The sequence below is a fragment of the Camelus dromedarius genome, chromosome X (assembly GCF_036321535.1).
Source record: "Camelus dromedarius isolate mCamDro1 chromosome X, mCamDro1.pat, whole genome shotgun sequence".
Classification (NCBI taxonomy): Eukaryota; Metazoa; Chordata; class Mammalia; order Artiodactyla; family Camelidae; genus Camelus; species Camelus dromedarius.
The window spans coordinates 84,726,354-84,750,361 of NC_087472.1; the positions used below are offsets into that span (position 1 = coordinate 84,726,354).

General features: G+C 46.8%; 1 protein-coding gene across 1 annotated transcript in view; it reads right to left on the bottom strand.

Annotated features, from left to right (window-relative positions):
• Positions 1–1,789: 1,789 nt before the first annotated feature.
• TSPAN7 (tetraspanin 7) overlaps positions 1,790–24,008 on the bottom strand; it is a 115,104-nt gene continuing 92,885 nt past the window's right edge. Inside the window, exons 2-8 of the mRNA XM_031445486.2 lie at positions 23,380–23,568; positions 19,609–19,683; positions 17,827–17,922; positions 16,236–16,391; positions 10,453–10,536; positions 3,002–3,074; positions 1,790–2,754 (exon numbers count right to left, since the gene is read on the bottom strand). Coding sequence (XP_031301346.1) covers positions 3,006–3,074; positions 10,453–10,536; positions 16,236–16,391; positions 17,827–17,922; positions 19,609–19,683; positions 23,380–23,568 — 669 coding nt within the window. The 3' untranslated portion in view covers positions 1,790–2,754; positions 3,002–3,005. The remainder of the gene's footprint in view (positions 2,755–3,001; positions 3,075–10,452; positions 10,537–16,235; positions 16,392–17,826; positions 17,923–19,608; positions 19,684–23,379; positions 23,569–24,008) is intronic.

Sequence of the window (24,008 nt, forward strand, 5' to 3'; positions counted from 1 at the left end):
AAGTGTTGGTGAGGATGTGGAACAACTAGAACTTTGCTACACTGGTGCGAGTGTGAATTAGTATGACTTTGGAATAATGTTAAGCAATACCTTCTAAAGCTAAATATCTTATTTCTGAGCAATTCCACTGATGTTTACATCCACCAAAAAGCATATACCATAAAGCTCATTGTGGTTGTATTCACAGTAGCCCAAACCTGAAAGCAACCCAAATGTGTGCAGCAGAATGGATCAGCTGTGCTATATTCATACAGTGGACTCTTACACAACAATGAAGACAAAACTATGTTTATATGTACCACATAACTCTTGCAGACAACGCTGAGTGAAAGAAGGTATGTGAAACAGTCTGTACTGTATGATTTCATTTACATGAAGTCCAAGAACAGACAAAACTAATCTATGGTAATGGACTTCAGAGTAGCGGTTACTCTTGCGGGGATGGGGGCAGTGGTTACTGACTGAGAAGGGGCAGGAGGGAACCTTCGGGGGTTCTAAAAAAAATTCTGTATCTTACCTGGGTGATTGTTATACTGGTTTATATATGTAAAAATTCAAGCTGTCCACTTACATTTTGTGCAGTTTACCACACGTAAATGTTATACCTCAGGAAAAAGAAAAAAGGTATTTCAACTTGTGTCTTTTTCCTTTCATTTGAAGGAGGAATGTGCATTATACACAAGTCCTTCGAGGTTGAAAACATGAATGCTTTACAGTTTTAAAGTCAAATCAACCTTAGTCCAAATGTTTCACGTTGAAATTATGTAACGATGAGCTCTGACTTTAATTTAGAAATGTAGAGCTTTCTTGCTTACCAAAGCAGAACGATGTTAGTGTTAGCATACCAGTAAACGCATAGTTTGCAAAAGGTGAACCACGGGTGGTTCTATTTAGGATTTTACAGAGAAGTCTCATTTCCGTATGTAATAAAATGGAAATTTAAATGAAACTTTAAAGTTCTGTGATACATATGGTTCCACAGAAGAGATCTTAATTCTCTAAAAATGCTGGCCTTTGGAAGAGAGACTATCTGAAGGTATGGGTCAGTACCCTTTGTAAGCCTTTTAGGATTTACCTTTTAGGATTTACCTGATGCAGAGTTTGGGCTAATAAATGCATCCAGTTAAAACACTATCTCCCATCCTAATTACAGAGAAGAGGGAGCTTTTTAGATCCACTTATTTGGAAACAGATCAATAACTGCTTTTACTAGTTCTTAAAGATGATTCATTAAGAAGGAAAAAATAGATCACAGATAATATACACTGCACATATTGCTAAAATGCTCTTTAAAACATCAACTGTAAGGACTCCATACTTGAGTGCAAACCAGGCCACTGGGACAACTGAATGGTATGATGTCATCTCTTTTTTAGACAGTTATTCAGAGAAGAAGGGAGGAAGGGAAGAATACATGCTCATTAGAAACAATAAAGGGAAAAACAGATGCATATTTCCTTTTTTAAAAAATGACATCCAGACTTTAAAAAAAAAAAAAAAACTCACATCTTTCTGCCTCCAGCCTGAAATAACATGAAGATTCTGTTTTCGCAGCCAACAGTATCTCCTGCTCGTGATATCAATGATTCAAATTTCTGGAATGTCCATAAAAAATCTAACCCTTCGATTTTTCCACTGCCTGATGGTATTTTGGTGGAGTGGGAGCTGCTGGTGTAGGGGGATGTGCCAGTGTGTAAGGTGGTCCACTTCCAATTCTCTGTGGAACAAGATGGACTAGAAATGTGTTTAAAAACTTAACCAACCAAAGAACAAAACCAGAACACAGCAATTTGTAATGACTCTATTTATTAATACGTGTATCACAAATGTTCACAATATCAATGCATTCTTGTTGGCATGCGAGACAGAGGCATTATTTTTTAAGATCTTTTAAAAATATTTTGACTTTTGTTCCCCCTTCACACTCATTTTTAAATTGATTTGATGAGGTCCTCAATGTCTGTAATGTCAATGCAAAGAAAAAAGTAGAGAGAAAGTAAAATAACACAATAGCGGTTAATTGGGGAAAAACAGAAGTCATATTATTTCCTTCACGGGAAGCAACAATACAGCTTTGTAAGAGGATTATACAGGTTTCAACTGAGAGGCCTAGCTGCACTACACTGCACGTTCCCAGGCATGTAACAAGGAGCAAGGATGCCACCCAGAGCGCAACAATTTCCTTCGTGCCTGTTTCTCCTCACGGACAATTACCAATGTCTCTCTTTGCATGTCCTAAGCAGCCTGAAGAAGGTAGGAAAGAGCCTTAGTAAAAGGGAAAACCCAACCAAAGGAGATGAAGCCAAAAGAACAGATAGCTATCTGCTTGTCTACATCTGGGGGGGGGGGGCATTTATCAGTCAAGATCAAGGGCTAACAGGAGCCTCCCACACTACATGCAGGGCCCAGCAGGGCCAGTGATGGTGCGGATAACCAGTCACCTACGATGAGCTGCAGCTGGACCAGGTACAGATGGAGGAGCCGGCACGCACAGGGCCTCGGGTGGGGTCCCCTAGGACTAGATGCAGGGAACCTGGCTACACTCTGGCACGATGGGGCTTCACAAAATGGAACGCTACACATGATGCAGGCTGAAAGGTGGAGCAGAGGCTGTGTGGGAGTGTCAGTTGCACGCAGGGTGGGGGGTTAGGGGAGGTGTGTTATGTACTGTGCTCTAACATTCTTTGGAAGTCTTTCAAAGATTGCTGCCATTCCTTTTGAAAACAGGTCTCTTATTCCGTCGTTCTTGAAAGACTAAGAGAGAAACGAAAACATGTGAGTGGCTCACCATTAACAAGGACTTCAAATAAGGTGACAAGCTGAAGAGAGCATGTATATGTTTTCCACAACAGCAGTGATCACAGCTATGAGGCTTTGGCACGTGGACAAGTGCCACCAAGATCAAAGAATGAAGTGGCCAGGCAGCACCCTTGTCCCTTTGAAGGGTTGTATGTGCCCCAAAGGGAGCACCCTGCAATTCACACTCCCCACCGCCACTCACCTCCTTACACCATCTCATACTGGTTGGCCGTGATGAACCGGGACAGACAGCAGGCCAGCAGCATGCCAATCAGCTGTTGGCAGAAGAAAAGTGAGAAGGAGGATCTCAAGTCACTGAGCTGAACAATTCTTTGACCCCCCACCCCAATGTAATTTTTAACAGTGGAGGGCTTTCGTATGTGAATGGAGGGAAGCGCACGAGGGAAAACGATCAAACCTGATTTCGGCTGTAGGGAGTCTAAGTGCTGGTGGAAGACAGCTCGAGGTTCTCGAACTGGCCATTGAAAAGCAGCTTTTGACATGTAAGTAGTATTGAAATGTGTTCACGTGTTCTGAGAGTAATGAAAAACTGAAGCACCACAGAATTAGCAAGGTATTAACAAAAATGCCAAAATCGAATTCAAAACCAGCTAAGTGCATGCATTGGGGAAGCTATCTCAACACAGGATGATACTCCAGCCATACCCAGCTGACAGGATGACAGTTCTTTCCTTGAGATGATGAGATGCTGTACTTGGTGAGTTTGCCAGTGAAGTAAGAAAAGTCATGGCTTGTGGGGGCCAGGGGTTGGGGAGGGGAGTGGGACTTTAATTTCTTTTTGTCTCTAAACCTTGTAGATATTTTAGGCCTAAATGGGCCCATCTACACCCAAGGTCTACTGGTTTTTCAGGGGCCCCAGGACAACTGCTATCAGGGTACCTCTACCTCCTCAGAAGACCTCACTCTTCTACCCATCTTTGGGCCTTGACTTAACTATAGCACAGTGGAGCTGATAAAAGCTGTTGTAACACTATTGAGATATCTTTAAACACATCTTGCACATTCTGCTTGTTGGAAACCAAAATTCTCATTCCTGACTCTAGAGGATCAGCACTCTTCAGACAGGAGCGTGACTGCACCCGTGTCTAGAGGCCTGCAGTATCTCTTGGCTAAACGGAGTCCCTTCTCCTTGCCTTAAGCAATGGGCCATGTTTGCTTGGCTCAGAGGTGGCAATGACCTTTTGACCTCATCTAGTACAGTGTCAAGTGTGGCCCCTGGACCAGGAGAATTAGCATCACCCGGGACCTTGTTAGACACACATTCTCAGGGCCCACCCGAGACCTGCTGAATCAGACACTCTTGCGGATGGGGCCCAGCAACTGGTGTTTTAACAAGTCTTACAGGCGAGAGAACCACTCATCCAGTCCATCTGGTCACCCCTCTCTTACAGGTGACACACCTGCAGTCACACTGGGTCCCAGTGTTGGTCAAGGCAACACCTGAACTCTATTCTGCTAGCTCTCTGCCCAACTCCGCAGGTTCCAGTCCACCTGCCTCCCTTTTTTGGTGCCATCCCAGATTCTTATCTTTCTTTTTAAAATTGCAATTGTGCTGTGAAATATGCAAACTATAACTTCTATCGGGTAAGGAAGATCGCCACCTTACTGGACTTCCCTTATCTTCTACTAACTCTCTGGCCAACATCATTTTGTGCCACAAAATCCATAGTATCATGCACCTACCACCAAGTGGCCAAAGGCGCCATGGCTGTAACCTCCAGAATACTGTGCCAAATGAGAAACTAAAATCCCTCCCATGAGTGCAAGGACTTTGAACCTTATAGCTTGTCCCTGTTCATTAGAACTGCCATTTTTCAGGACCAACACACACCAGGATCACACATGATACTGTCAAAAATCAGATGCCAGCCAAACCCCAAATAAGCATTAGAGGCACATAGCACATTCAGAGATATCAAGCTATTTAACCCTTACGACATCCCTGTGCAGTATTACCGTCCCAATTTTCCAGGTAAGATAATGGGTTCAGGGAGGTTCAATAATTTCCCCCAAACCATCTAGGTAACCCACACAAAGTTTAAGGTTCCGCTCTTTTCTTCTAGCCAAGAATAGCCCCTTTGCCCCTTTTCCAGCCTCCACCCCCACCCTGGGGACCAGACCCCCGTCCTCTCCGGAGTCAGCCCTCCGCCCCACACTGCACACGTCAGGGAGAGGGCTCGCAGTGGGCATCTCTTTATTTCAAGTTCCTAGACGCTCCTTTCTTTTTAAAGCTTAGTATTTCAGGTTCTTCTCGTTGACCTCATGTGTTTAAGCACATCCAGTGGTCACCCTTTCACTTCACAGTTGGCAGTGCTCCCGGCCCCCGCCAGCAATTCATAAGCCACACAGCCAGACAACCCTTCAGTATGCTTTCATAGTTCTTTTATCTAAAACGCCTGCTTTCAAGGGAATATAGCTTGTCTGTCCACCTTTTTTTGTTCCCCAAACAGAAACAGCATCATTGCTAAGCACTGGACATACTAACTCTCTCACAGAAACCATAACTTTAAAAAATACAGGTAGAAAGAAAAGCTGTTTGCTTTTAAAATAATTATATTTTGTATTTCTGGGGCAAGAACATACCTTCTTCGGTTTGCCCATGGCAGAAGACACATTTGTTTTTAAATCACTTTTTTAACATCCACTAAGATATTTTTTTCCAAAAAAAAAAAAAAGGTCTCAAGCTGAGGTACGTATGAGCCTTGTGGAAACAGCAGTTTACACGTATTGGCTTTTAGTTACTTCTAGTGCAAGAGAATCCAGGCTTCGGGATATGGTAGGTGTTCTGAATTATTCACGGGGTTACTGATTTCAAATCTGCTATCGTGTTTCATCATGTTTGGGAGAAAACTTTGCTCTCTCATTTCCATAAGTACAAGTCAAGGGAAGGTGGGGAACGGGGAAGCATCCTGTACTTAATGCCAATTATTACTGGGTTATTTCCAGGTACATAACTGAAAGCCTGTTAACGGTAAAGACACAGCCTCTTTCACAGTCTGAGCCAGGACAAAAGGCCCGCTTGCCACTAGACCCAATTAATCTGTAGGTAGAGAAATCCATCCTTATTTAGATGAAACCCTTTTTTACGTTAAGTATGTATAAAAAGGGCCTCAAAGAACAGAGGTCGACTCTGTGGGAGTCCGGGCTGCTGATATGTATTAAGGCTGGAGTCTGTGGGCAGAACAAACTTCGCTTTAATCCCGGAGGGAGACAGAAGGAGCGCCTGCCTCGGATGCCGAAAAGCCCTTGTGACGGAGACCCCAGAACCAGCCCTCACTCCCCCCGTGCCTGGGGAAATGCCAATCCCGTACAGCCTAGGCAGTTTGAGATCACATTATTTATATTTGGTTGACTAAGGCTTTGTAATTAGCCTTTGTCCAATTTGTGGAAGCCACGTTTTATTTTTACCACCATTGGCCTTGTCGATACGTTCTGCGTTCTTTTGGGTCACAAAACCCTCTGGGAGGCCCTGCTGCTTCACGAACGGAGAAGCCAGAGAGGGAGGAAGAGAAGAAAGGCTCTCTACTTACAAAAGGCCGACTCTAGGCTTTCTCGAAGCGCCTCCTCCCCAGAGAGCTTGGAGAGGGCTGGGCATCACTGGGGCTCTGTGAGTCACAGCACCGGGGCAGACTCCAAGAGGTGGGAGACAGGGGATGAGAGAGAGGTGGGGTCCAGGTCGGCAAAGATAAGGGATGTAAAAGGCGATGGGGCCAGGGTGTCTTCCCCTGCGATCCCCACGGGAGCCCACCGTGGCCCCATCTCTGGTACTGAGGGGCAGAGAGAGGCCAGCAAACACAGCTGTAAAAGCAGCTTTCTTAACAAGAAAGTGGCAAGCAGTAGGTCAAAAATTCAGATCCTTCTAACGCCTATGGAGATCTTATGTTGGTGACTTAACTGGGAAAGTAAATAAAACTTCCACGCCTTTGGGAACGTGCCAAGGAATCTGGTATGAATAAAACTGTATAAATGCTTTTAGGGACCGTTCCAATGTTCCGTTAGCCTTATGCGGCCATGCCTCATGGAGGCTACTGACAGCTGTATCCTGCCCTCCATACGGAAAAGGTAAACAGGTCCCAGAAAAGAACCCTTGGCCCATGATGCATCACCCCAGCAGCCCCTGGGCCCGGGGGAGGCCCTGCAGGGGTGAGGGTCAGGGGGTGGATGGGTAGGAAAAGGATCTGTAGCTTCCTTTTTCCTTACAATTTCACAGACTCAAACCCTCTCTGTATAAAGGCACAAAATAAGTTCCATTTAGGTGCTACGTGGGGCAATGCTGAGGGGTGTCTTTGGCCTCAGTGTCTATAGAGCAGAGCAGGCGAGATTGTCACCTGGCATCTACAGTGGCCGCCTAACCTCAAGCACATCGCTCAGCTCTCCCCTCTTGTAGAAGAGCTCTAGCGTCCCTACCCAGGGATGTCACATTCTGTGCTGTGGGGGATTCATCCAGCCTAACAGCTTCCAAGTCTAGCGAAGCTATTTACGTTGGGTACAAAGTGCTAAATACGGAGACCCACAGCAGGAGGCCAAGCAAGGCGGGAGGCAGTGCCACAAACTGAGCGATGCGAGTGTCCGGACTTGGACTCTTGGCTTCCAGGTCACTTTAGGGATGAGGAAGGCGATGATCTTTCTGTGTGTGTGTGTGTGTGTGTGTGTGTGTGTGTGTGTGTGTGTCCCCTCCCCCAAGCCCTCTCAAATAAAAGAGTAGCTGCCAAAGCTGTCAAAACACACTCAACCACCTGCTATAAAATTATAGGGGAGCCTGCCCATCAAGTCCAGACAAATGGGCTTTTCCTTGAGACAGCAAAGGCAACAGGACTTGGTGGAGAGAAGTGTTAAACGCCTGCCCAGACCCTTCCATCCAAAAACAGAACTCAAGAGCTTTAAGTTACTAAGTTGGGTAACGGGACAAAGTTCTTGCACAGGTGGTTGAAAGGCTAGGCTCAGCCTAGTTCTCCTTGTACCTCATACCACCTTTACTTTCTAAGACAACGGATGAGCAAGCCCAGTTTTTTCCAACAGAGGAGCGCGTGGACATCACAGAGCAGGAGAGGAAAAGGGAAGAGAGAAGGTGTGGGGCAGGTGAGGAGGGGGGAGAGTGAGCTCTGTTCTTTCCTACCCACTTTGGCCTCCCTGTGGCCTCTGCTCAGCAGAGGCTGCTTTATTATAAGAAGGCCGAGACACAGGCCAACATGATGGATTTCTCAATATCAGGCAACCGTTGCTGTGTTTTGCTATGATACTTGTCCAAAGGTGTTTGAACACACGTGGCTAAAGCTTGGGTTCCTGGTCCAGCGGGGCTGGTTCTTCTTGAACAGGCATCTGGTAAGTGGCCACCATGGTCCCGGAGAGGCCCTGGATCTACTGGCTTCTGGAAGCCAGCTTCAGCTTCCAGGTCCTCGGAGGTCGCCGGCACTAGGAACTGTTACTAACAGCCAGCCGTGGCCCTTCCTCTCCCTGCCCCAAGCCGAGCACGCCAGAACTCAAGTCCCTGCCCCACGGCACTGGACTGGCCACGGGGGTGAATGGGACTGACTCTGCAATGCTGTTGAGCTTTGGGTTTTGTTTTTTTATCCCGACAACTGCTTCACCTTGGTGAGACATAAACTCTCTGCAGAGAGGGTCTGTCTGGGGCTTCCCTGAGTAGGGGGATCAAAGCCCCTCTCACTGCCCCAGAGGGCCATGGAGCAAATGCAGCAAGCCCCGCTTTCTTCAAGGGACTTCTTCAAGGCAGCACAGAGATGAACACCCATTGGGCCAGATAACCATCGGTCTACCCCAAAGTCCCTTCGTAGGGATGCGAGAGAGAAGTGGGAGAGGTATTAATGAGATTCTTGACGACTTGGTTCATCCCATTCATGAGAGTAGGACTGTCTTCTCAAGCCCTCGCGGCCACATGGAAATATTCTTGGATGATAACATGTTTCATCTATGAGATTCTAGGCTCTTTGAGGCTCTCTTCTCCCTAGGGAGAGTAGAGCAGCAGGTCCCTTTATGGTTCCCAGGCAGCTATTAGGGGAGACTTCGGCGATAGTCCCTCCTCCAAGAAGACAGTCGTCCTCAAACACCAAGCGCAAGCCTGGCTGCACATAAATGTGTAAACTCAACTCTGTGTGCAGCCACCAAGTGCCTCCTGCACAGGTCCAGAATCCTCTAGAATGTCCCCTGGCCACTGCAGATACGTCACTGAAGTGCTATTACTGAGATATGATAGCAACCGGGAGAACGTGCAGGGCTGCAACTTCTTTTGACAGGTCTTGGAGACTGAGTTAATTGGCACTATTTGTGGTACCTACTCTGGTTTGTGGAAGGGTGGGGTTTAATTCACTTCATGAGCTACAAAAAACAAAGCATGGTAAAAGAACTTGGAAATTGCCACAGGAAATACACCCTCGTGCTGCCTGAGTCCACATGGCCTTGTGAGATGAACCGTCACACAGGTTTTTGTAACTGCTTGGGAAGAAAAGTTTTTCGACTTATCTAAGGCCAAGCCTTCTGTTTGCAAAAACTACCAGGCTAACGTGCTCTTCCTTGATCTCAGAGATGGTTAGGACACAGGTATGTTCGTTTTGTGTATAATTTAATAAGTATACATACAATGCATGCCCTTTTCTGTATATGCATTATTTCAATAAAAACGTTTCAGGAACAAACTTGAATTAAATTCAACTGCATCTGCAGTGCTCGGTAAGAAGGAAAGAGGCACAGAATAGGGGATGGCGGGGGAGTCATTATAGTCTGGGAGGGCCAGTACACACTTCAGGCAGGTAAAATCAGAGCCACTGAAACATTACAGGGATAATGGTAATTGGGCTTTGCTGGAAAAGTAATCTTTTGGTCTGAAAAAAAATCTAAGTTAGAGACAAATCAGGTTTTTATTTGGTTGGTCAATATCTATGCAGATCCTTCTACCCACAGCAATATTACAGCAAGGCCGCATCGTTTGGCTGGGAGGTCAGAAGCCTGTGGGGCGATACATGGCCTGGTGGAGGGGGGCAAATTTTTAGCTTTAGCTTTATCATGTTCCACCCTAGAGTATGTGTGGCTTGCTTAGTTTGCATAATTACTTCTCCCATTCTTTTTTAGAGGCTGGGTGGAGATAAAGGGATAGAAAGTCTGATATGTACAAATTCAGTTTCCTCTTAAGAAACAATAATTAAACCTAGAGGCTAAAATAATGATCATAAGATGAAATTTGCTAAATTTAGGCTTTCTTTAAAGGGAGCGATCTCATGCATAATCCACAGGAACTAAGAACACAAAAAGGGACAGATCAACCAGGAAAAATGCCTCCCCGCGCCCCACAAATCCAAATCAGCCATTTGATGCGTGGCATTGTTTATGCTCCAATTAAGGCAGCACTCTGAGCAGCTAACCTCCATTTGACCTACAGAAGAAGCAAGTTGTTTTTCTGGAGCTAGTCATTAGTTGAACTGTAACTGATATTCCCTTGATGGCAAAACTTCATTTAAGTTGAAAAAGGAAAATCAATAAACAGATGACCTGAGGACTAATGAGCAAGGAGTTCTGACCCCATCTATCAGCCTTTCCCCGGGGCCTCCAGGGACTCTGGAGACCACGGAGAGAAATGAGAGCAAGAGACAGAGGAAAAGCTGGACCCGGTCGCAAACTTACCTGGGAGAATGCGATTCCAAAAGCCACTCCAGCGATGATTCCCATGTTGGTCTCCATGAAACTGGTCACCAGATCATAACAACCCTGAAAACAGAGAGAGATGGTCTCAGAGACATGTTTTGCCCAAGCCAGATGGGGCTGTGTTACCCTGTAACACTCCCACACACACCCCAGCCTTCATTCCACGAGTAGAATGAAAAATCTCAAAGATACAAAAGGTGTAGAGAGTAGTACAATGAACCCCCAACTGACCCTTCCTCTAACATCACAATTAACATGTGGCCAATCTTGTTTTGTCGAAATTTCTTCAACACTCACCCCCCCAAGGCTGGATTATTTTAAAGCAAGTCTCAGATATACACTTTCATCCGCAAATGTTTCCATAGTGGGATTAAATTTAGCAAGAAGTCTGTAAGATCTATGCAGCGAACACAGTAGGGATACAGAAGTAGACTTGGACAGATGAAAAGGCATTCCACATCCTCAAACAGGAAAACCCAGCATCATAAACACAGCTACTAGCCTTTTGACAACAAATGACAAAATCTTAGATAAATAAAGTGAAATCATCTGGTTAGAAAGAGGTGTTTGAATACCTGCCAACTTTATGGCATTTTAGGCTTCTTCCTATGGAGACCATCAAGTTTTTTTGTGTTTTTGCTTTTTTTTTTTTTTAAGCAGGGAAAAAACCTATGTTCTGGAGTCATCTTTTCCACAAACTTACTATATGACTTTGAACAAGTCACTTCCTCTCTCTCTAGATGTCAATAACCTCATTCATAAAAAGAAGTGAGTTTCCCTTTAACATACTATGAAACTCCAAATGTTGTGACTAAAACCAATACCAATTTTACCAATTTCAATATTAGTTTAAAATTGATATAGCTCAGTGGTAGAGCACATGCTTAGCATGCACAAGATCCTGAGTTCAATCCCCAGTACCTCCATTAAAAAAAAAAAAAAAAGGTCCCTACGGATACTGGTAAAAGTTAATTTATGTACCAGGACTCATAAAACAGAGGCCACCCTAGTGACTTGGCCCACATCACAAATCCTCGACACCCATCAAGGAATCCCAAGATATGTCAACTACAATCTTCTAACTCAGCTGGAACTAGCTTACCTTACGCTAGAGTTCGGTTTCTTTAAAATAAATGGTCTGGTTGGAGTTCAGCAATGCTGCCAAGTAAGTTTTGTTGTTGTTACTCTGGATTACATGTTGTCAACCTGGCCCAGGTAGGACACCAAATGTCGTACGTTACTCATAACACAAAGGCAAAAGCCGACACTTCCTTGTCTGACAGCTCAAACAGTGGGAATTAGTGAGTGTGTATGTGTGCGTGTGCGCTCGCACACATGCGTGAGGGTTTTATAGTATACTTATTTGGAACGGGGCCAAATCAACCTACACTTCTGAAGTGTCATATTTGGCCTTGAAAGACATAGTTTTTTTCCAGTTTTCTGGAAAAGGGCTTCAGCTCGAATGTATAAAGTCTGTGAAAAATCAAGACGTTGACTGCATTAACAGGGTAAAGGAAATTGTTGTTTATCAAGAAAGGCCCACTAAATTGTAATAACATCTGAAGAATGAGAACAAAGAACATCTTCCATTTTTAAATTCAAAATTTAACAATTTAACATGTCTCATAGAGCTTCTGAAAATGCTGCCAATGCTTTTAATAAGCGATGTTTTATGCATTCAGTCTGTTGGCAAATTAAAAGAGATGCATTAACTTAGCAGCAGTGCTTTGACACATGTTTTCAATGCAATGGACAGACTATGCTCCTTGGTTATGTGACGCAAATGTGAAGGCCAGGGCAGGGGTGGGAAAGGAAATACGTTATTGCTCATGGGAAGTTTTGAAATTCGATTCTCTCTTTTAGGAGAAGCTGGCAAGCTGACTTCATTTTAATAGTGAAACTATATATCACACGATTTTCCAAAAGGTAGTAGAAAGGAGGTCAGTTCGGGTTAGGAAGAAGTCAAAGCAAGAAGAGAGGTGGACATTCCAGCACTTTCCCAAATGGTAGTGGCTAAGATAGCTTCTCTCTGTGCTGGTCATCTTTCATTGGGGTGTCTCCTCCCTGCAGTGACAACTGGGCAGGGGAATGCAGTTGAGATCACCAGCGGTGTTAGGTCCGCTCAAAATATGGAAACACAAACCCAGTAATAAAAACCCAAGAGAAGTGAAGTGGGCTGTTCTCTTCCTCTGCGAAATAGTTTGCAATAGGTGTTTTTGTTTGTTTGTTTCTGCTGTGAACTTTAATTCTACCCATAAAGTAAGTATGTTTTTTCTAAGGTATGACTTCCACTCCACTGTGGGAGATTTCAGAGTCAGTCACATTATTTTTGATCAGCCCACTCCAACCAGGAAGGGGAATCAGTAAAATGAAGTAAGGGCCTGGCATGAGTACAACTGTGGCCAAACCATTCTCTCTACACCTTGTTCTTCAAAGCGGGTGGTTTTGTTGTTGTTGTTTTTGTTGTTTGTTTGTTTTTAATGAGCAGAAATAGCATCACGGGGGATTTGGTTAGCAATGCAGAATCTGAGGCCTCACTCCAGACCCACCGCATCAGAATCTGCCAAATTCTGGGGTTATTCATTTTTAATGAGTTTTAATGAACGTTAACAATAGCTCGAGAAGCTTCATGTGTGCGTTAAAGTCTGAGAAGCACACTCCTGGATAACAACAGTTCCCCCACTATTTTTCACTGTAAACAGAAAGCAAATTAATGAATTGCATCAGTCAGAGAGTTACTTAAGATGAGAAGATGAACTGATTTCACTTCGTGGTTGTTCCAACGATCGAAGACCAAGGTTGAAATAAACATCTTCCATCTCTAGCCTTTTCTCTGTTATTCACTCCAGGGGCCCACAAGCCCATTTTCCAGGTCTCAGCCTGGCTCCGCAGACTACCAGAACTACTTTGATCCTACAAACCCAGTCCATGTTTGCATTCCACCCGAAATTCTCCCTGAAACCACAATCTTATCTGCCCACAACAATCTCTTTTAATTTCCTAAAATGAAAGCCTGGTTGTCAGGTGTGAGATAAATCTACAGAGAGAACTGCTAAGTGTCCTAGGAAACACCCAGAAACAGAACAGGTAATTTGCTCGCCCTCTCAGCAAGTCTAAATCAACACAGCCTCCAATGGAAAACACCTGGAAGTGGCAGACTTGCGATAGCAGGAGCAGACGGCTAGTCCCAGACAGGTTCTGGGAAGAGGTAGCTCAGGATCTGCCAAGTAGAATAACTCCCTCTCTTCCTCTTGCCCTTGATCTTAAAAAAAAAAAAAAAAAAAAAGTCAAGGAATTCCTAGGGAGTACGGGCTCAGCTATGAGTTAACTGAACCTGCAGGCATTTCAGCATCCTGCTTAGCAAAACCAAAATCAGAGGTGTCCCCCAAACAGCAAATATCCTGCTTAACCGTTCTCGCCTCCTTCCTCTTTTCTCCCAGTTATCTGTACAAGGTAGGTTTCTCAGGCTGCCAGGTAAGAGCCAAGAGTCCCCTTTCTGTGAACCCTATGGTGTTCAAGACACCAAGAGATCTACAGAGATTTAGAATCTACTTATTCTATGTAACAGGATCCTGCGTAACTAGAATGAGGCAGTCGTTAAGCCCCCTGGGGGAGGCTAACCTTCACGAGTACCTGCTATTACAACCTCCACCCCATCCGCATCTCCTATCTTTTAAAGATGAGAGGTGTGTCTGAGACTCAGGCCTGGGAAGTGATTCGTCTGAGAAGTTCAGGTGGGCATTAACTGAGAATACCTAATGAAACTTAGTAGACAGATTTGTTTTCATTCACTTTTTCTCCACTGAGGGAGCCAGGGTGGAGTGTCTAAGGGAAGTGAGAGAGAAGTCACGTACCTCTTTGAGGTATATGAGGTACCCAGGAAGATATAAAGTAGGATTCGGTGGTGGGGGGTATGTGTGTGGGGAGGGAGACCAGTTTGTAGGTTACTAGTGAGATGAAAAAATGCTACCCTATCTTTCTTTCTGGAAATCGCTGTAAGGATGATAGAAATGAAAACAAAGAAAAGATCCTCCCTACAAGGACCTGCTGCATCATTTCTAACAAAAGACTGAGTGTGGGGCAGTGGGAGACAGTTACACTACAGCTAACATTGAACATCATAGTTAACATGCATCTTGTCCCTACTCTGTGCTGTGCCCTGTGCTTTAGATATTTTATCTCATTCAATCCTCGTATCTATCCTAAGGGGCAAGATTATTACCTCTATTTTACAGATGAGAAACACAAGGCTGAGAAAGGTTAAGTAACTTGATCACACAACCAGCAAGTGGCTGAGCCAAAATTTAAACTGGAGTCTGTGGTCCTGACTTCTAGGCCCTCAAATTTCACAAAAGAAGAGGAAGTCTGGGTGAAATTAAAAAAAAAAGAAAAAAGTATCCAGGTTCATGATTGCTGCTTCTACAAAGGACCTCCGGAGGCTGAGCTGTGCCCATATCTCACTGCTGTAAAGCACGCCTTGCCTTCTATACATCAGAGCATCCACCGAGTGCTACGTCTGCTCAGCACTTCATCAAGTGGCGGCAGAATGACACGCATGGGTGCTCAGCAGGGAGGCCCATGAAGAAACCAGAAGTCACCTTACTGATGAGAAGCGAAGGAGGCCTCGCACTTTGAGTTCACAGGAAAATGCCAGTCGGAACAGATGGCCTCTTAGCTAAGAAGCTGTCAGCACTGAACATCCTGTCTCACCACGCCCATAGCCAACTAACACGCCCCAAAGTGACAAAACGAGCTCCTAGACTGGTGACAGTGCCTCGCAGCAGTTCTGCCACCGACACCAAAATTAAATGGGTAAAATATAGAAACTATCTCTTAACATTCTAATCTTGAAAAGATGTTATCTTCTCTGAATTAGTCAGTTGTTGGCTGAGATCCTATAGGATTTTAAAGACCTTAGAAAACTAGAACTTTACCTTAGTGAGAAAGTAAAATTAATCTGATGGCTGCATAACCATGGGTAAACTCAACAGTAGGCTTTTCCCTGTTCCTTTTGTTTCACCAAAACATATTTTCTACCTGGCATTTCTCTACGTGTCTAAGAGCATAGATAGCCTTTGTGCACAGCTGGGCCATGTCTTCACCATGTTCTCTGCAGAGCAGATTACAGAATTGATTTTCCTTTTCTCTGACTACTTAAATTTCATTTCCCACATGTCTACCATGTACTAACTTTCCAATTTCTTTTAGCCAGTTTTTTTTTTCCCCTCTAATTTCTCTGGGAGTCAGGATGTTGACAGTGTGTTGAGCTGAAGTTGTTGATTTTCTTTTCCTACAGCACTGAACTCTCCAAGATAAAGGCCACCCTCTTCGCAGGAGCAGATGCCACCTGCCAACTCAACTCCCTCTTCCCGCTGAGGACTGGCACCCAGCTGGGAACAATTTCATGTTTCAAAGGTATATTAAGCGGAAGAAGGACGTCCAGAAAGAAGAAAGGCACCATTCCCTGACATCAGCATCAGAGCTAACAGGAACCACTTGCTAAACCTTCCGAACTATGCCTCGTAGGGTCTGGCTGAGGGAGAGGGACGCGAGGCCGAGCTGAGTCACGGCTCTCTCTTCTAGGCGTGCGCGGCCTTGAGCGCCTCTGCTCGGCAATCAAGAACCACAAAGGAAGATTCTTGACTCTCTCAAAGGCTCCCATTTCTAACCTATTCGTCATAATTTCACAGAGGCCAAAAAGCCCTCCCCAAACATTCACCACTGATCCCATCAGGGCTGGGGGGGGGGGTGGGAGCAAGTACCTTCTGGTTAACTTTAGTGGCGGCCACGGTCAGGTTGTGCAGATCCTGGGGGTTACAGTCGGTGTCGTTCATGCAGCAGCTTGGGGGGATGCCGTGTTCCAGGAAGTAGGGGCTGGTGCTCCAGTTGGTGTAGTTCTGCACGCCACAGCAGCTCAGCTGTTAGCAAGGAAAGGAAAAGACTCAAGTGCGGCAGAGCGGAGGCATGGTGCTCTGCCCACTCACCGCCCTGCGACTTCTAAAAGGAAAGCACGGACCAAGCCCCTAAGCCAACAGGCGCAGCCCTGGTGCGTCAAGATGAGCTGAAGCTCCACTAACAGTTCTGCGCGCTGGAAAGCCCGCTTGAACTCAGCGGAGGAAGTGAGTTCTAGATTACAACGCTCATTGGTTCCCTTCCCACCGCCGCAAAGCAAAGCAGGTGTGCTTGGCCCGGCTACGCAGCAAAATCACCTGTGTGATTGGATGCCGTTAAAGAGGCAGGTGCAGCTCAACCAAACCGGGGCTGTCGATGGGGAACCGAGGCAAAATGGTTTTAAAAAGCTCACTATGGAATCTATCCTAATTCGTACATAAATGGTTTGGGGGGAACAAAAGGCGCACACGGAGGAAGAGAGCTGGAGCTGGTAAGCTAGCTGATCTTGTAAATCAAGTTTCATAGGGACACAGCCATGCCTATGTGTTCCGTGTCACCTAGGGTGGCTTTTGTGCCACAACAGCAGAGCTGGGTAGCTGGGACAGAGAATGCCTGGCCTTCACAGCCTAAAAGAGCTGCTGTTTGACCCTTTACAGCAAAGATGTGCCAACTGCTGACATAGAGGGTGTTAAAGCCAATGAGGCAAAACATAATTATTTGGCAAATCTGGGTAAAAGGTGTACAGCTCCTTGGACTCTTGCAATTTTTCTGTGTAAGTTGGAAATTTTATCAACATAAGTTACAAAAAAAACCCTCATAAAAATCAGAATACTGCTTCTGAAGTAAAACCAAAACCAAAACTAAAACAATATAAGACAGCCCTCAACCCAAAACCTCTCTAGTTGATCCTGATGGGCCGCTGGGCTCGAGTACCTCCAGGCAGGAAACATCGACTTTCCTCATATCCTCCGCGAAGCACGAGGCAGCCCAGCCATTCACACACCTGAAACATCCTCAGTCGCTCCTAGATCCGCTCTTCACGCCCACTGCCCTGCCCAAGCCCGTGGAAGCAGCTCAGCTGGGCTCTCCACCCAGCCTAAAGACACCATCTCCAGAATGCCGGCCTTAGGGAGCCAACTCAAAGTAGCGTTGTCCTACACTCACTGCCTACCTCCTTGTCAAGGTTTTGGATTTTAAGGGCAAACTAGCTCTCCCTGGGATGCTCACATCCTTACCAAGGAAAAGCAAACCAGAGGGAGTTGTCCTCTTTGACGTTAATTACCTGGATCATTAGACCCTGAATAAGTACTGGATGTCTACTCTTGGTAAGGGATCTGGATCAAGAGGTGGAGAATGGGGATCAAGAGCTAACGCTGCTGGTCCAATGTCACGGGCAGCCCACAAGTCCAAGGCCAGACCCTGTGGGCAGCCGGCAGCCCCATCTCCTTCCCCGGGACTTACGCTGCGCTGCACGTGGTCCACCGCCCGGCTCCTCTCGTCGTTGCCCTTGTAATTCTGCATGGCGTCCGTGTAGGTCCTCAGGAAGGTGTCCTTGATCTAGGGAAGACAAGGAGGAACGTGGCTCTGGTCCACTGTGGCCCAGATGGACTCAGATTCATCCCAACTTCCGCCCCAAAATAGCCTCTCCTGAAAGTCTCTGAATAAATGTAGGCCAGGGAGGAAATGCCCTGTTTCTGGAGACAAAAGAGCTCAGGAAATTAACCAAGGGATTTATCAGCTCAGGAGCTTAAAAGAATTCTTTCCCCCTACCCCCAATCCAGAGGAACCCTGCCTAATGACCCACAGAGTGGCTGGTCATTTTCAGAAGGGGCCGTCATGGTAGAATGCTCACCCTCAGGCCTGGGTTTTCTAGTTATTAGCTTTCAATTGGTTAACCGGGGATAACCCAAACATGGGGCCCAGTCCCAGCAGCACACACAGGGGGAAGGTGGGAGCGAGCCGGGCCGGGCCTGGGCTTCACACAGGCACTGAGGGCACCTCTAGGGCTGTCGAGGCCATGGCTTCATCAGGTGTCACCTCAGCTGAGAATCAGAATTGGGGGGTCTACTTGCAGATGCAGAGCTCACATCAAATGGGTTCTAGAAGTCAGCCTTGGCATGTGAGGGGCCATGTCTGGTAAAGCGGAAAAGCAGGGTGGTGGGGAGAGGGGGGAAGGAAGCACAGAAGGCAGGCTCACTGGGAACTTCAGCCGGCCAAGCACAAAAGCAGAGCCCGAGTACAGGTGAGGCCAGACTTTCCAGGGCCGCACAGACACTCAACCTCACCATCCTTCCCACCTCCATCTCCTGATTCTTCCCATTCCAACACCCATGTAGCTGCTTCGATCTTTACTGTTATTTACAGGGAATAATAATGAATTTTGGAGGGGGAAGGGGAGTTAAAACCAGAACTTTATTGTAGCATATACACCTTCTGACCTATCATCAATGTGCACATCTGAAAAGTGATACCGCAGCGGCTACAGGCGGCCCAGGAATGTCTCAGCTCCGTGCTAGCATCTATATGTTGTCTAAATAGAGCAGCCTGGGGTACCATACATGGAAGGATGGCCACACAGGACAGCAGTGGTGTCCCTGAAACTAGCAGGAGCACAAAAGATTCAAAACTATTTTCCCCCAGCTGTAGAAATCTATAAAATGTTACATGTCAGATGAAAACAAAGCGCAGCTGTAGGGGTTTTAGATTGTGAAGTCTTCTCTCCTTTTCCCTCCCCACCAAGCAAAGCAGCTGGGCTCCTGACCACTGGGGTGTGGATCTTACCCCAGGCGGCAGGGGGCGCCCGGCAGGGCTCTGGGGAGGAGAGCACAGGCTGCTTTGGGGAAATCGAGCACTTTGCCTTTGGCGAACGACTAGTTGGGCTTGCCCTTGCCGTCTGAGAAACCCTGTTATATGGACACACACTCGTGCCTTGCAGAAGCAGCTGTTTTAAAAGTATTTCATCTATATGGAAGGTCACTTTTAAAACAAGGTGGAGAACCCTTTTATGCCACAGCTATGTAAAGAAATAGAGATAACGATTAACAAGCAAGTTTTCAGGTTTGGCGAAATTCGTGCGTTTAGAATTGTATTGGAATTTCCGCTCCCAGTACATGGCATCTGGAAACTAGCGACACCACTGGAGATGTCAGCGAGCCTCTACGCACCCCTTACACATTCCCTGAGGTTTCCAAAATCCTCCTCCCAAAGACCCTTAATTGAGTTCTCCACTTGGCTGATACTCACCTCATGACGAAACACAAACCCTGAAATGCCAGCAACGAGCTCAGCCAGGAACACGAGGGACAGGAACATGGCATACTGCAAAGTCAAGTGCACGGGGACAGAGTCAGATACGGCGGCAGGAAGACGCGTGCTGGCGCCGTGCCTGTCAGCCCGGCTCCACGGGGACAAACCTGGGCGGGCTCTTTACAACCAAGTATCCCCTCTTCTGAACGTTAGGCTCCCTAAGCTAGAAAGGACTCTGTGTCATGGGACACAGCTCCGCCCCGTCTGGGAGTCCTTCGGACCCTCTTCCTCACAAGGGTCACCTGGCGTCTGCAAGCCGAGTCCCCTCCCTCCACCCACCCACCCCTGGCAGCTCATTCAGTTTTTAAACTGTTCCCACAGCTAGAAGGGCCTCCTTCCCCTTGGCCACAGTCTGCCCACTTATAACTTCCACTTGCTGGTGTGGGATTGGCTTCCGGGAGACCCCAGGACCAGCCCGACCTCTCTTCCGTGCCACGGCCCTTCCTCGGTGCCAACACAGTCGTCGTGTGAATCTGCTGCTTCTCTTCCTCGGGGCCACCCTCCCGTTTCCTTAAGCACATCTCCTAGGAAATGGCTTCCAACCCCCTTCCTTTGGAGCCGTATCCCCCCCCCCCCCCGCCTCCGTCCCTCCCATCCTAACAGAACAGCCGGGGGGTGCAAAGGCCTGCCTCACAATCTCCCTCACAGTGGCCTGAATGCGGCACCCGCGGTGGTGCCCTGGGACCCCTTACCTCTCGTACTCTGCACACAGTGTAGTGTTAATGGCCTTTTGAAAAGCAAATAGGCTACCCTACTGCTGAACAATGTTTGCAGGCACCTAAAAGTGCTTCTTACTCAGCTCACGCTTCCTGTGCTTTCCGAGCTGATTGTGTGTGTGCGCACACATGCCTCAGTTCAGGGCGATTACACGGTACTTATGAGACATTAAGGGTTTCCATTTTTGTGACTTTGAAAAGCAGATAAAAGGAAAGAGAATTGATTCCTTTCCTACAAGGCATATGTCTTACAATCTGCCTCTTCTCAGCTCAAAATGAAATAACGACAGTCCTGAGTGTTCGGAATGGCCCTCGATGATGCCCTGGAATGTGCGTACGCTGCACATGGCTGCGTTACTTACTTGTAAAGTATACATATGTGCGTAGGGTCATAAATTATTTTTTCTTAGCTAGGGGCACATATATTAAATAGAGGAAATGCCAGTTTCATTCAAAATATTAATAAAAGTTTCTACACACACTTAAAGCACAGGCACTAAAATATCAAGCACACAGTTACTAACAGAACGCTCCATGTTCGTGACTTCTCTCTCTCAACTTGGTACAAAATGCAACGAGAAGCACATTTTACCGGAGGGAGTCTCGCCCCAGGCCTAGACGCCACCAGAAAGTCCTGTGAGATGGTAAACCGTCAACAGGCAGGTGGGAGAAAGAACACTGGCTTTCGGTCCTAGCCTTGTTGTGGAATATCTCTTAGGAAAGAGGTCGCCTCTCTGGGCCTCCATAAAGTGAAAACAGTTATTTCCAGTTGTTTTGCAATGAATGAGGTTAAATGAGGGCCGTACAATTCTAGACAGACAGTTAATCAAGTGACTTCTGCTCTCTTCAGCTACATCAGCAGTTTCCTGTCTCTGGGAAGTTCTCTGCTTCCAGGAGCTTCCAGGGGAGAACTGCCGCGCCTTCAGAAGGCCTTGGCCAAGAGCCTACTGGGAAGAGCTCGTGCTAAACCCAGGTGGGAGGGTTCGAGTTTTCTCCAAATGAGAATACTGTAGTACAGGCAGTGCTGGCTTTGGAAAGAAACATATCTTGGTTCCAATCCCGGCTCTCTGCACGTTAGCTGTGTGAACCTGGACAAGTTATTTCACCTCCAGGTCTTTATCACCTAACAGGAGCATCCAACGTGCACTTCACGGAGGTGGCGAGGAATAAACAGAACACGGTCTGCACCCAGGACAACATCGAGCAGGCGAAAGGAACGAAATGATAGTTTCTAAAAGACCAAAAACAAACCCAAAATGAAACCCCTAAAACTTCTCTACTCCCCAAAAGGCTCACTTGCTGGCGAGCTCACAAGTGTCAGGAGAAAATGGCCACGTGGTGTGAAGCCACTTTCACAAGAGGCCAGGGGTCACCGCTGCAGCCTTGCATGACCTCTTCAGCCCGCCGCAGTCATGGTGTTTGGGCTGGAAGAAAACTTGGTGATTTAGTCCAATACTGTTCTTTCATAAATGGGGACAAGGGCCCAAAGAGGTTACATCCTTGCCCCTGAGACTTAAGCCAGCAAGCGTCAGGGTCAGGCAGGTCTCCAGACCAAGTCCCTTCCCTTCTTGTTTGGACAGATGGATTTTTTGCAATCTTTCTTTTCTATGCCTCTGGAGTTAATTCTCCCCTTGTTACTCACTGTACTAAAGAAGGGGTTCTCAGCACTGGCTGTGCAATAGAACCCCCCAAAGAGCTTTTGGAAAAATGTGAGGCCAGAGCCTCACCACCACAGATTCTGGTTCCATTGGCTGGAGATGGGGCCCTGGCAAAGGTGCTCTTCAAAAGCTGCCCGCGTGACTTAGGCATGCATCAAAGCTGAGGACCACAGCACTAGACCGAAGCAGACCCTACGCTTGTAAGAAGGACTAGAAGGTAGACACAGGGCGCTGGTGGAGGTGACAGCAGCAGAAGTGCCTCATTATGGCCTCACTACAGCTTCTCCACCAACCTGAAAGGATCAGGGGCGGCCAGGGTATCCACCTCCCGCATGGGCTGCAGGACAGAAAGTGGCCAAATCACGCACAGCCTCTGTGGGGTTGCCAACAAAGAGACTGAGGGGTGCCCGCTTGGAAGGTGGTTCTTTGCAGTGACTCGCACCCATATCCATCACTGGCTGGTATCAAGGGTTACGACAATCTAGGGCTAAACAAGAAAGTTCAGGCAAGCCCGCACTGATGGAACCTCTGCTCCCCTCTTTCACAGATCAAGACATCCGAACGAAATCCTCTTAAACAAAATTTTCTTTTGAGGAGAGGCCCTTGCTACCTTTTATCAAGAAAAAAACTTCCATATTAACTCTTTTAATAAAAAGCATGGATGAATGACTGGAGAATCAGGCAACTCGTCTACCAACAAGTTCCAAAGCCTGCCCCTACCCTTTGGGAAGCATGGGTGCTGTGTGTGTTCTATTAAAGGCTACCTAGCACTGGTCCTGGTAGCCGATACCTGGCACTGCATCAACCCTCTGCTGGGTGGGGAAGCCCTGGCTTAGCTCAGCTCCCACCGCCTCGCACCAGGGTGTGCGGGTGTAGAGAAGACAGTGCCCGTGCGTCTGAGCCCTGCCAAGGTCAAGGACGAAGAACGCCTTTCTCCAAAGGCAACTTGGACACGAAAGGCTGCTTATGGTCGGGACGCTGCCTTGTCCACCCAGGCTGCACATCACCTGCCTGAAGAGATTTTTTAAGACAGAATTCAAAACTGGAACAGGGCATCTTGCCATGAGGATACAAATGGCTTATTGGAACCGCTGGCCACTGCCTTGTCATCATCTACCTCAAGGGACCAGGACTAGTTTTGCGATGGGCGGTGTTTGGGCTGTTTCTCCCTCTAGGGGATTAAAGGGTGGATTAGGTAAGAGCCTGAACTAAAATTAGAGTCAGCGAATATTAAGGTCTCGTCTGTGGCTTTAAGAAGGGCCACTTCACTTTCATGTGATTTCTATTTTTACAGAGCGGAGTTGCAAAGCAGAATTATATTGTGCCACACTCACCAGTTTCAGCATCCATGGGCTACCACGGCATGTAGCAAAGCATCCGAACAGGCCAAAGACGACGATAGTGGTGCCAGTTCCGATGAGCACGTAGGGAGCATTTGTGGAGTTCTCGGCGATAAGGGAGATATAGGTGCCCAGAGTGAGCTTGCCCCAGACTCCGACGGCCAGCAGGATCACCCCGGTGATCTGAAAAGGGGGAGGAGGGAGACGGGAGCATGAAACTCCTGCTGGAAAAGGTGAGGATCAACACAGAGCAATGTGGCCGGAGTGTGAAGACTCGAGTTTCCATGGGCAAGACGGCACTTGCTGTGGGATTCCCTGAAGTGGTGGGAAATGTCAGAGACCATTAACTAAAGCCATCATGGAATAAAGACCCTTTGATTTTGGACAAGTAAATCTGTTCCTTACACAATCCCATATGCAGGTACTATGTTCATCGGAAGTCAAGCCAACAATCAAGAACTTTAAAAAAAAATCTGCATAAAAATGTACATCCTAAAAAAAAGTACATTCTAATACAGGTCTGAGCACTTTCTCAGGTATGGTCTGAGAGCTGCTGCCCAACACTGAGCTGGGTGCGACCAGTGAGGACGTCAGCCTCCCTCTTCAATGGCATGTGTGTATAT